This window comes from Orbicella franksi, chromosome 2 (genome assembly GCF_964199315.1).
Source record: "Orbicella franksi chromosome 2, jaOrbFran1.1, whole genome shotgun sequence".
Classification (NCBI taxonomy): Eukaryota; Metazoa; Cnidaria; class Anthozoa; order Scleractinia; family Merulinidae; genus Orbicella; species Orbicella franksi.
The window spans coordinates 38,593,393-38,605,676 of NC_138146.1; the positions used below are offsets into that span (position 1 = coordinate 38,593,393).

The 12,284-nt window shown below is 39.3% G+C and overlaps 3 protein-coding genes across 3 annotated transcripts; 1 reads left to right on the forward strand and 2 right to left on the reverse strand.

The window, feature by feature from the left end:
* Positions 1–218: 218 nt before the first annotated feature.
* LOC145470169 (uncharacterized) lies at positions 219–3,053 on the reverse strand. Its single transcript, XM_081454002.1, has 2 exons — positions 2,677–3,053; positions 219–941 (listed from the first exon to the last, which is right to left on the reverse strand). The coding sequence occupies exons 1-2, from the start codon at positions 2,741–2,743 to the stop codon at positions 574–576; spliced, it is 435 nt and encodes a 144-aa protein (XP_081310128.1). The 5' UTR covers positions 2,744–3,053; the 3' UTR covers positions 219–573.
* A 1,416-nt stretch (positions 3,054–4,469) lies between these two features.
* On the forward strand, positions 4,470–6,126 carry LOC145479762 (uncharacterized). The gene is made up of 2 exons (XM_081458208.1): positions 4,470–5,045; positions 5,286–6,126. Exons 1-2 carry the CDS (start codon positions 4,635–4,637, stop codon positions 5,475–5,477), a joined length of 603 nt encoding a protein of 200 aa, XP_081314334.1. The 5' UTR covers positions 4,470–4,634; the 3' UTR covers positions 5,478–6,126.
* A 130-nt stretch (positions 6,127–6,256) lies between these two features.
* On the reverse strand, positions 6,257–11,754 carry LOC145479763 (small ribosomal subunit protein eS27). The gene is made up of 4 exons (XM_081458209.1): positions 11,668–11,754; positions 10,733–10,841; positions 9,039–9,149; positions 6,257–6,601 (listed from the first exon to the last, which is right to left on the reverse strand). Exons 1-4 carry the CDS (start codon positions 11,671–11,673, stop codon positions 6,573–6,575), a joined length of 255 nt encoding a protein of 84 aa, XP_081314335.1. The 5' UTR covers positions 11,674–11,754; the 3' UTR covers positions 6,257–6,572.
* Positions 11,755–12,284: the final 530 nt, after the last annotated feature.

A 12,284-nucleotide genomic window follows, 5' to 3' on the forward strand; every position in this document is an offset into this window, starting at 1 on the left:
TTCTCATGTACTTAATTCAACGTATTAGGTTCGGCTCACGAAAAGTTCGGCGTCTGTACTGGGCCTTATTGGCCAAGAGCCGCAGGGGTATCCTGAGGACGGAGATAGTTCAGTAGAGCACAGACAGTACTGACTGTACAGACAAGAGTGCGACAGTGAAAGGTCAATTTTAAAGTTTTCATCTTAACCGTGGAGCTCGAAATAAGCGGGGTTGATTTTAGGCCAAGAGAAACAAACCTGATTCGAAACAGTGTGCATTTTAAAAACAGCCGATAGTAAATGACTGTAGAAAGTTATATAGTTATATCCAAGGAAAATTAGTTGAGTTCGAACTGGGTACGAATCTAAGTAGTCTAAACAAATGCACACAAAGGGTAACTACAAGAACTAGATCTTAGAAGTTCGTCAGCAAGCAACAGCAGTAAGCACATAACGACGCGTTCTTTATTTGCTGACAACAGTTACACAAAAATTCTTGGCAGTTCAGGAGATTTCTCCTTATTGGGAGCAGTGGACTAAACATGTACATCACGTGATTTATGGCGCCTTTAGCTTAGCGTGACAAAGTAAGCTTTAAAGTACTCTCATTAGAGTGAAAATAACGCAAGGAAGTAACAGCAAGAGGCTTGGCACCGACGTGACACTTAAAGAGACAAGTGTACTACAAAGATCGCCTTGACAACAAGCGATGCTACACTCAGCTTTGTAGCCTGCCTGTTTCATCTGCTCGCACACTTTCAGCTCTTCTGTGGCATCGTCGCACATCTTCTTGGTTGCGCAGCCGTAGGAATAGCTTTTAAACGAGAAGTAGTCTGACATCACTTCAGTAGAGATTTTGGCACAGCTGTTAGCTACTTCTGGACATGTTAGTTTCGTGCTGGTCTTGCTGCAATCTGCCATTGATGAAGAGCTCAGGCATTGGTAACATCTTAATCCGCTGACTGAAACAAGAGAGAAACACAAGAAGAATAAACATACACATAGTCTAAATGAAAAGCCGAATAGTGGTGCCAAGGGACTTGCTTGTTTCTAGGAATCAGGAGGCTGCATCTTTGAGTCAATGACTAAAGCTTTTAAAATGTAGCCAAATTTAACAGACGTGTTTATCCGGAGAAAAGGGCGGTTCATGATTCACATTCGCGCAACGGCTGGAGTATTAATGAAATCAAATTTAGCCCATAGACAAGTTTAACTTCCTTTTAAAACTTCTGTCGTGGCAACACAACAAATTTTTCGTAGTGCTTTGTGCACGTTTTACAACTAAGCAAATCAGGTCATCTTATTTATTTGATACCTTACTGTATTTTTAATCATATCTTTAACAAAATTCCCGATTCTGGCCGGTACAACTTTCGGATACCTTACATAATTGGACACCTAATCTATTTGCGCGTCAGTTGCGTGACTCATCAATTCCTTTTGATTGCTGTTTGTAAAACTGATGAGACATAAACCAAATTTGTCGTTCCAAAGAGGTTCTTTAGACTTCTTAGCTTGACCTCGACTTGTTAGATAAACGATTAATTAGAAATTAAACCTCAAGAGTTGCAGAGCGTAATCGTGCATGTCCATAATTTCAAATTACTCGCCCGATTAACCCCTTAATTATATTCTACTACGTTTGGTTACTAAGGAAACTGAGGGTGACACCACACTTCAATACCGCATCTTTGACCACTTTTGGTGTTGCCATGACAACGATGTCACTTGACGTCATTTAAATCTAACAATGTTTACTGATGCTTCACTGGTTTACACCGAACGTTTTCCATCGGCACGATATAGGGTTAATCAGTGAAAATGCCAAAAAAGGCATTCACCAGCATAGTCGAAAGGTGAGTTTTCCTCCATCCGGCCATTTCCTTAATAAAGAAATAACGAAGCCTGAAAAAATGTATTATGCTGGCAATAAACACCGCTCTCTGACAAATTTTGATAACAAAAGATCTAGAGAAATCTAGAAAAACAGAGTCAAGGTTCAGTGTTTTCTACAGTCCTCATCAAATTTCCGGAGTTTTAAGCGGCAGTATAACATATGGTTCTGGCTTCTTTACATGCTTTACGACATAGGAAACAACAAAATACCGTTGTTATGTTATGTAATCTTGTAAAACATAGCTTTTTGGCTAATCAGAGCTCGTGCACAACCCAATTAGTATTATAATTTATTATGTGTCATACAATGACTAAGAATGTTTGTCTTTGTTTTGTTTGACTTTAGGAAAACGCTTCCATCCGTCAAAAACACACAGACACTTTTAGCTAGTAAATCAAACTGTCAGTGAAATGATCTCACGGCTTAATGTCCTTAAATGGTAGCTGCAGTTAACTCTGTAGCCTCAGGAAATGAACATCCTGGGGCTCAGTGCTTATATTGACCAACGTAATGACTGTGGTTTCGACACTCTTGCTCTCCACAATGTTCAGAAAACTAGCTACATTTCGAGATTATCGCTGTAGTTAGGGGGCGACTTGTGCTTTTCTGTCCTTGTTTGCCGTGCAAGTAGTCCATTTGTATTATCCAGCATATTTTCTGCTGATGTGTTGGTTTCAGCGTCTAAATTGGAGTGACTGTGATGTAATAATGTCTTAAGCTCGAATCTACTGACTCAGTACTGAGTGACATCAATACAGTGTATTGATGAAGAACCAGACATACACTTAAGTTAGACTTGCCTGTCAACGGGAGAAACACAGCCACAAACAGGAGTAAGATCTGATTAGTAGCCTCAAAGACCATCATGAACGATTACAGTGAAGTTTGTTCATCAAATCTGCAGCTTGTTTGCTGAGTCACTCGAAGATGTCACGCGAGATCGGGCAATGGACAACATTGGCTACACGGAGCTCCTTAAAAGGAGGTGAGTCCTAACCCATTTGCCCATTTAAGACCAACCCCGGCCATGGGGGACCCTTTGCACTGACTCATCACTTCTCATACAAAGGATGATAATTGGTATCCAAATATCAAACTAATAAAGGAGTAACATGACTCACCAAGTATTCCTATCCTAATATGATTCATGATAGAATAAATTTGGCCGGGGATGCGCAAAAAACCTACAGTTTTTTTCTCTCAAAATCGAGAAAAATAATTGACATCTCAGGATACCGTTAAAAAGAAACTTTTTGCAAATGAAAGGCAAGCAGAACCGCAGAAAAAGAAAGACTGAGAGAACACGCCCGGAAAAACGAAAGGAAGGAAGAAAGTGCCAAACCATTTGCCTCAAAGTGAGTACTGGACTATGTAAAAAAGGGCGAGCGGGTTTACCAAACCTGATAACGGGGTAAAGTAGATTCCAATTCGCTCTGTATAATTCACACTAAAAGCAGACAATAGTAAAGTCAGCCTGCGCTGCTGAGAGCAACAATTCCGTTGGGGTTTTGGGGGACAGGTTATCCTAAGGGTCGGGGGCAACCCTGAGGGTATCTTCTCTCAGACTAGAGATATGTAAAAGGGAAGGGATTTCATGAACTGAAGTATAGAAAAGGGTAAGGAAAACTGCCATTTAGGTATTTCGAATATAATATCTTGATGCCTAACGGCTAAAGCTATTACTTTGTAAAGAACCTGTGGGCTGGTGAAACAGTTATCTGCTTATTAACGGGCTTGAAGTTAACTGCCGTAGCAAGTGAGCTGACGTTTCGAGCTGCAAACTACTGACGAAGAACTAACGCTTCACAAACTCCCTTTGGATGTTAATTTCCGTTTATTGACTGTTGGTCAAATGCCTGTTAAGCACCTAACACATGTAATTTCGGTAACTCGAGCTAAAAGTTAGTGTAGAAAAAGGATGCAGTGTGTCTAGAGTAGGTATATCAAATGGCAGCACAGTCTGTATGGAAGGTATGGCATCTATATATGTGGGCTACTGACCAAGCGTGAGGTCAAGATGGCTGGATATTAGCCTGGTTCTTTTCTTTGCGTGTTTATGAAGCGAGACGGAGTCGAAGTCCATAAACACGCAAAGAAATAACTGGGCCAATATCCAGCCGTCTTGATCGAACAAGCTTAGCCGATTAAGAATTCTCTTAATTTTATTCGATCGTGGAATGCGAACACGCGGATAGAATCGCGAGAGAACTGGACGCAGGGGGTTGGACTGAGAAAAATCTCTATTCTTCGATTGGCTTCTATGTTGCCCGTCCGGGTAGTCAATCACAGTGCAGGGTTTGGTTTATTTTAGCAAGCCAAGACTACAGGTTTGGCCTTCGGCGGCCTAGACCCAACCTGCTGTAAAGGAGGAGTCCAAGCCAAGGAAGGCTTAAACGAATATCTGAAGACTAAAATGACTGAAAAAAAGTGAGGGAAAGACAGAACTTTTAGCGACGAATGAAATCTTCCGAAATCTCCCCGAGAAGATTGTGTAATGAGCCAAGAACATCTGCGTAGGAGGCTATACTTGCAGAGCTTGACCGATCTCCCTTCGCAGACCTAACAAAATTCCTTGCATGTACCAGTACTTGCTTGGAACAATTAAAAGAACGAGAATAAGTGTAAAGGTGCGATAGACAAAGCTTTCAGACTGCAGTGCTTTCAGTAAGATTTAAAGTAGGTGTCTCCCTTTTGTTAGCACCTGCCGGAGCTGATAAAAGGGGCCAAAGGCCCCTGTCCTCTAGGGAGGTATGGGGGCATGTCTCCGCCCCCCCCGAAAATTTTTGAAATCGGGAAGCTCGGAAACATGATTTCCGGTGAATTGAGGCAAAATATTAACACCCAAGCATTCATTATTTTTATCAGAAAAAAGTATTCTACTGCAGAGTTCAATGCAATTTTATTATTCAATGCAATATTATTTTCAAGTGTGTATATACTACTGAGAAGTTACATACTGAAGTCAAGACCTTTTAAAAGCCAGTCATTCGTGATATACAAGACTTGGCTTGATGTTAACTTCTTACACCAGATTAAAGCCTTACCCGATTGCGTCCGTGAGCTTTTTGAAGTAGAACTAGAAGCAGACAGAAACGACAGCATGGACTGCTGCCGCTTCGTTGTGGAACTGTCGATGCATGAAAACGAGGCCTGCTTCTTAAAACACAAGGTACGTCATGTAATCTGCGCTGGAGTGTGACCTTTAGTGACGATGATGTTTACGGCAATGTTACGTTTAATACGCAAATGAAAATCGACTACTTGTGGCTTTTAAAGCAGTAAAATCACAGGGTAGTGTATAAATTAACTATTTGGTTGGTTTTTTTTTAAACATTTTTATTAGCTTTCCAAAAATAACTAACCATTTAATAGGGTGAATTAATAGTTCCTTTTTATTTGACTCCATAAGCACGTTAATGCAGGAAAACAGCTGGCGATTCGCGAGAGTACCCGCCGGAGCTCCGGCAGGAGCCGGGTCTTACTGAAAGCGATGTTTCAGACTATGAAATCAAATGCAGGAAGTGTAACACCGTCTATGGCGGATATACATCAAGGAAAGCATACACCAGAGGGAAGAACACAGCAAGTCAATAAGCAATGAGGAGCGATCCGCCTTGAAGAAACGTTGTAAGGAAAAACATAACAATGAAATACAGAAATTTTAATGTTACTAGTTTTTACTAAAATGCTGTGCTAAGGCAAATATCAGGTGTTAGGAAAGCACACTAATCATGCTAATGAACGCTAAGAATGCAACTATCGCCACATTCCACGTGAGGCAGTCACATATGATGACGCCCATTCACTAAGATAGGATACCAGAGTGACTTAATGAAATCAGAGAACACATTAGTTGTTTCAATTGTTTTCAGCATTTAAAAATTTCTCAGAAGACAATCAAAAGAGGACGATAACAATAGTGCCTTCATTTGGCTTCAAATATTTGTACCAACATTTAGTCTTGGCCAGACATATTTGATCCCAGGACAGGTAATGTACACTGTAAATATCTGATTCAAGAAGTTTTGGAATGAATAATAAAAGTACTACCACTTTGAAAGTAAAAAACTTCAATTGTGCTTTGCTTAAATTACTATTTTTATTTCAACAAAACAGACAGGAATTCATTCTTATTTTCACTTGTCACCATTTGATTAGCCAATCAATAAATAGTTTCTACTTTCCACTTTAGTCCTTCATGACTCTTAATGACTGGAAAAAGGCCTAGGCTAAAAATACTCTAATATTTATCAGGGTGCAAGCCTCATACTCAGGAGTAGGCATTTCCCATATCCATTGTTCTTCGTATAACAAATCAAAGAACAAATTAAACAAATTATGGATCAAATTGATAACAAACAGACTACACAGACACCAGAATAAATCAACACTGACTTTATTATTTACAGAGGCAATGTCAGTGGCAAGATCATACTTGGATGTATGTCTGAGTAACGACACCACTGTTTTTACCAGTAAATACACAAAAAACCTTTCTATGCTCTTCTCTCTGCTTAAAAGTCTACCAACAAACAGTTCCTTTGGTCTTAACACCTACATTACTTCTGAAAATACCAAGCTCCAACAAGATAATTTCCATCTGCTTATTACACAAATAAAAAAAAATTAACACAGCAATCAGTGTTGATTTAAAGTCATTTTTGCTTAAATTGTGTGACATTCTTTAAAGAGGGATTTAATTTTGTTTCCTCCTGAAGGAGCAACCTAGAGAGAAAGAAAAAGAAAAAGAAACATCCATAAACAAGAGTTAAAATGTTGCTAGTCAAGATTACCCTGAACATAAAGGAGGTTGTCACATTTCCCTATGTTTTTGCTGGAACCCAATTCTACACCTGGGTGAAGAGGGGCACAACATTGCCACAACTGTGCCATAATTCCAAGACAGAATAAGCCAACCCAGCACTAGCAAGAATTTTGATTTCAGTGTTGTACCTTTTCAGTGAGACAAGCAAGTGAAATTCTTGTTGTTAATGGTTCATGGTTGGTCATTGGCGTACAGGCAGTGAGGGGGGGGGGGGGGGGCAGCTAGCCCCTAGTTTTGGAAATTTTTTTAAAAGTTTCAGGCAAAATGCTGATGATTCAGGCAAATGTATCAAGGAGAAAACATCCTAAAAGGCTGTCAAGGCCACACTTGTAGGCTACCTTCTCTGACGTATGCCTTGTCAAAACGAAGTTAAGGTCAAATGATATAAGGATCCAGGTATTCTGTTTTGGAAAAGCCATATATTGTTTAAATGAGTATCGTCCAAAGGTGCCCATTCGCCTGTGCGGTTGGTTGAAACATTGTACACATCTTCACCAGTTATCAATCAAACAGTTGTCAATATATTTCCTTTTAATACAAAACTGTGAACACTTAAATTTGTCTTTGACATTTAAATTGTGCAATGACCAATTGGATGGGAGATCAAACCACAAGAAAACCTGCTAGCCACAAAGCTAATTACTGTTACAGCTTGCAATTTTTGTTAACTTGCTTCTGATTGGCTTTCCCTCGCCACACAATAAAGCATGAAGCAAGTAGGAGTATTTCTACTCCCCCCAGGATGCGATACTAGTCTATCACAGGGTTACCCCCAGCATTAAATTTGGCAATACCCATTTGCAGTGTTTCCACCAGAGCGCGCCATTGCGGGAATCCCGCGTTGCAATCAGAGATGGCCCCCAGAAAAACGAAGAAAGGGCCAATAGGCCCTTTGTACAATCCGGTCACATGGTACAAAATCACACATGCTGGTGAGAAAGTTGCGCAGTGGGACTTCCAAAACAAAGGCAGGTCCAGGTGGACTGGTACCAGTGGCATTGTTTAGAAAGTCCCGCTGTGCAACTTGCACTCCAGCATGTGTGATTTTGTACCATGTGACTGGATCGTACAAAGGGCCTATTTGGCCCTTTCCTTTTACAAGACTACAGGCTTAACCAGGCATAGTATTTTAAAAGCCATCCCAGGGCTTGAAATTGTGACTGATACGGCCACCAATGTAACTAACATTTCATCCTTGGTGACCAAAATTTGGCAAAAATTCTGGTTTAGTCACCATAATGGCGACTATATTTCTCTGTGTTGACAATCAATCTGGTTATTTTGTCACACATTATGTCCTTGTAGACAATCATATTGAAAGATCTTTGCTTCCAAAACATTCACCATAAGAAAAGAAGTGAGTCCATCCTTTTGCTCTGCCATATTGATTACCTCACTCGGAAAACTTTCAAGTTTGAAATCGCCCTACAATGCATTGCAAACCCTTGATCATTGACTATGTCATGTATGCCTAAGGACTGCTCTCTTGTAATGCATGGATCATACTAGTATCTGATTCAAAAGAAATTTATTGAGTAGAAACACTTCAAAAAGCGCTTACTATTAAATTTTATCCTAGATCCTAATAAACTGCGTTATTTTCCTTGGTACCCTGACACATTTTTCCTTCTGTAGCTTTCAATTTATTGGCCCCTTTCCTAAAAAATTGGCCCCTAAAAAAGGTCTTCAGGGGCCACTTTGGCCCTCAAGAAAAATTTTCTGGCTGAAACACTGCATTTGCACACCTGAGTGGAGAGAGGCACTGTGAGAGTTAAGTGTCTTGCCCAAGAACACAACACAAAGTCCCCGGCCAGGGCTCGAACCCGGACCGCTCAATCTGGAGATGAGCGCACTAACCACGAGGCCAGTGCACCTCCCACTAGTGTTCACAGTATTTGGGTTTTACTCAGTAACTCTTAGAATTCACAGCTAAATTTGATCTTGAAAACTGATTTCATATTCAGTTGTTGCCAAAACGGGCAAAAAAAAAAAATCATGCAGGAAGTTTTATTCTTCATTTTAATATGCTCTCTTCATCCTTCAGTTCATGAAAACTGACCATCACTGTTTTCAAGCACATAAATTTGTTTTCTAGGTACTGAAAATAGTGTCCAGTTTTTCCCAAAGGAAAAGAGCTTGTTTAGTTTGGATGGTTTTCTGGTCATTGGTGGGACTGAACATTTCCTATTTGAAACCAGCCACTGATGGTGAAAGGGTTACGGTAAACTGTTTAATGTAAAAATGCAACTATGATAATCTACTACTATTACAAACATGAACACTTGTGTTAGTTTTGATGAAAGCTAAACATGTCCAAGGTACTAGTTCAGTCCGCACCTTCTGTTAGTCTCGCCCGCCCTCCTGTGGGTTGGCACAGCACCATGGAACAGGACACACACAGAACAACTGTCTGAGCATGGCTGAACACAGTTGTGATCTTGTAGCAACCTGCAAAGTTGATTAACATTTACCAACAAGTTGACAGTGCACATCATTTACAACTACATCATTTTACAATGGCAATTTTCATGTAATTTGTTCACATTTACTAAGAAGTAATACCAAAGTTAAGAAACAAAATTAAGATACTACCCCTAACACTTTCTCAATTAAAACAAATTTACTATAGCCTTATATATCCTTATATATCATATGCCATTTTAGCTCGGGGGAACACTTACAAGACCTATATACAAAAAACCATGCCATTAGATTAGTATTTTTTGCAAGAACTTTCGGTGAACAAACCAATAGTGCTGTCCCTCTACTAAACCTTTCAGAACTTCTCACAGTGAACAATGTTTACCGTTTACATGTATTACGATTTACTCACTTGTAGCATAAGAACCTTCTTCCAAACGTTTTTCACGATTTTTCAAGTGAGCTAGTAGCATACATACTTATAATACTAGATACGCCGCTAGCCAAAACCTCTGCAAAACACGAGTCAGAACAAACACCGCGAAACAAACTATATCCTATATGGCTTCTTTCTTTTAGCATAATGTTCCTTCTTATTTGAAAAGTCTCTGAACAACTTGAAAATAGCATGAAGTAACTAACATTTTGAACATTCAATTCCTCTGAATATCCACTGCTCCTATAGTTTGGTCTGTCTCCCTGTGTTAGCATTGTTTTTGTTGATGTTGTTGTTGAAAGGTTTATATTAATCATTTCATAAAAAAACAAAATCAACATTGCACATTCACTCTGTACTTTAATACGCAAGTCAGCAAATCTCTCCTGTTCGTAGTCATGAAGAAGAGCTCACATAAACATTGATATTCATATCTGGATTTTGCATTAGACAGTGGACCAAAATTATCTCAGAAAGGGGATTAATTCAGCTACCATGACAGATCTCTGATAACTTTCAGGTGGCATTAATTGGAAAAGGGACACTTATTACTCAAAAAAAGAGTCAGCAACATGGAACACACAAACAATGTAATGTATAGTTAAACCCCAATATCTCAAACTCCAAAGGGAAACAAAAAATAGTTTCAGATGTTGGGGGTTCAAGATAGCTGATAGTACGTGACTGAAAAAGTATATCTGCAGGAATGTGATTTGAGTGCAAGATGACAGGGAGTTCAAGATAACCGAATTTGAGATTGTGTGGTTCTGCTGTAACATGCTTCTGCAGTTATCAAAGTATGTTCAATTCTTGGCATTGTTTTCCAGAAAGCCCAAAAATAAACCATATAGACAAACAGAACAATCAGTTTTTTCCTTATGTCGTAATGTTGTGCTGTTAAGTTTCTATCGCCTCATTATGTCAGGATGTTCACACTGAAAACATAACAACATAACATCCTTTTTAAATCATGTTTATGTCGTTATGTTGCTAGTACGAACTAGGCCTAACAGATTTGCAGGCCCATTGTTCTATCAGTTATGTTATCATTTTTATCTGTTATGTACTGACATAATGCTATAACTGATGTACAGCAGCATAGGATTTGAACTCCAGACAACCAGAATCACATACTACCATCTGACCACTCAATCATATTAGAATATGCCTTTACCTGGACATTTGACATCCATGAAGTAGCTGTTTGGACTTTGCACAAGACGCTTGAGTTTGTGCTTCCGTTTTTCTTCTTCCACAGAGGGATGCAAAAGATCTTTGAACAACTGCATTCAGTAAATTACAAACTGAGTTACTAAATGTCCAGAAAATAATTCATTACGATTACACAAAACAATATTCCTGGATGATTACGTACTTCCAAACATGGTCAGGATAATTTTACCCTCTAACCATCCATGCATAATTGGCTTCTAAATTATCAACACTTGTTTACCTGTGTAATTTTTTTTTAAGTTAACTTGTTTATTCATAACAGACTAAGAAATCCACATTTTCAACTACTAACAAATTAATGTGCACAAGCCACCAACTGAACCTAAAAAGCCACAAAGTTGCTTATAATCATTCCAACTAGCAAGACGCTGCAGTGTGTATAACTACTCATTTAAGCTAGTTGTCGAGCCAGTGTTGCCATCTACTCTTTAAATGCAGGATTTTAACCATTATCAAAGTATTCGATGCCTTGCACAGAAAGCAGAACTTCAACAAATGAGGGAAGTTAAGCTTAAGTTCAACTACTACAAGTAATTGTAAATCTTGACTTCGACCCAAAAAATCTGTCTGGATTCAATTTTTCGCAGACCGCTTTACCAAAACGTCCATTACAATGGACCAAGTTGAATGTTTGTATAAGAAAATAGGAACGCTCCAGAGTTTTCCACGAAAGGTCAAGACTTGGCCTAAGATCGAAAACGAAAGTGTTTTCTAAGGCAAGAACTTTAACACCATTCACTCGCGTGAACACAACGTTATATCGTTGTTTTATCTCAGGTACTGGACGATGACACAGTAAAGCAAATTTTGATGTAATCTGAATGTCTGACGTCCCTTAGGAAAGGTGCAATGAAGGGAAAAGTTTTCACTACTAACCGGCATGGTTTTGCCTTCGAATGTAAAGACCAAAAGAGAGAGAAACGTGCGCAGCGCGGAAACATATACGGGGTGACCACCGTTAAACTATCAGGGGCTAGTTGCACAACATGGTGCAAGAAGGGACTGGGAACCATAAACAGTTCCCAGAATGAGCCCGCGATTTTCCCAGTGAAGTTGCTAATATTCGGTAATAAATGGTCGCTAAATGCTAAGTTGTCATTTATGCTAATTTGCAAGCGATTCAGACAAGCACAGATATGTCTACTCTTTCGTATCCCCTCTCCGGTTCGTGGAATTTCAAGATAAGCCTAATTAAATCCGAGTAGCAAACGAGAGCAAGCAGATACCTTATTGGAATTTTTTACAGGAGCCTGAGGGTCATGGGCTCCTGATTTTCCACAATCCAGTTGAAAGACGAAAAGAAAAAAGAGTTTGAACTGAACAGACTACACTGTATTCAATATTTTGAAGCCAAATTCGCCATCACAACCGAGAAGACCCTGGAACGAGATTAGATCACCGGAAATGAATAATCAACACGTTATGGTAACGCAATCATGGATCCCCGTTACCACATCTCACAAAACATTCTTTTTCTCAAACATGCTTGATAA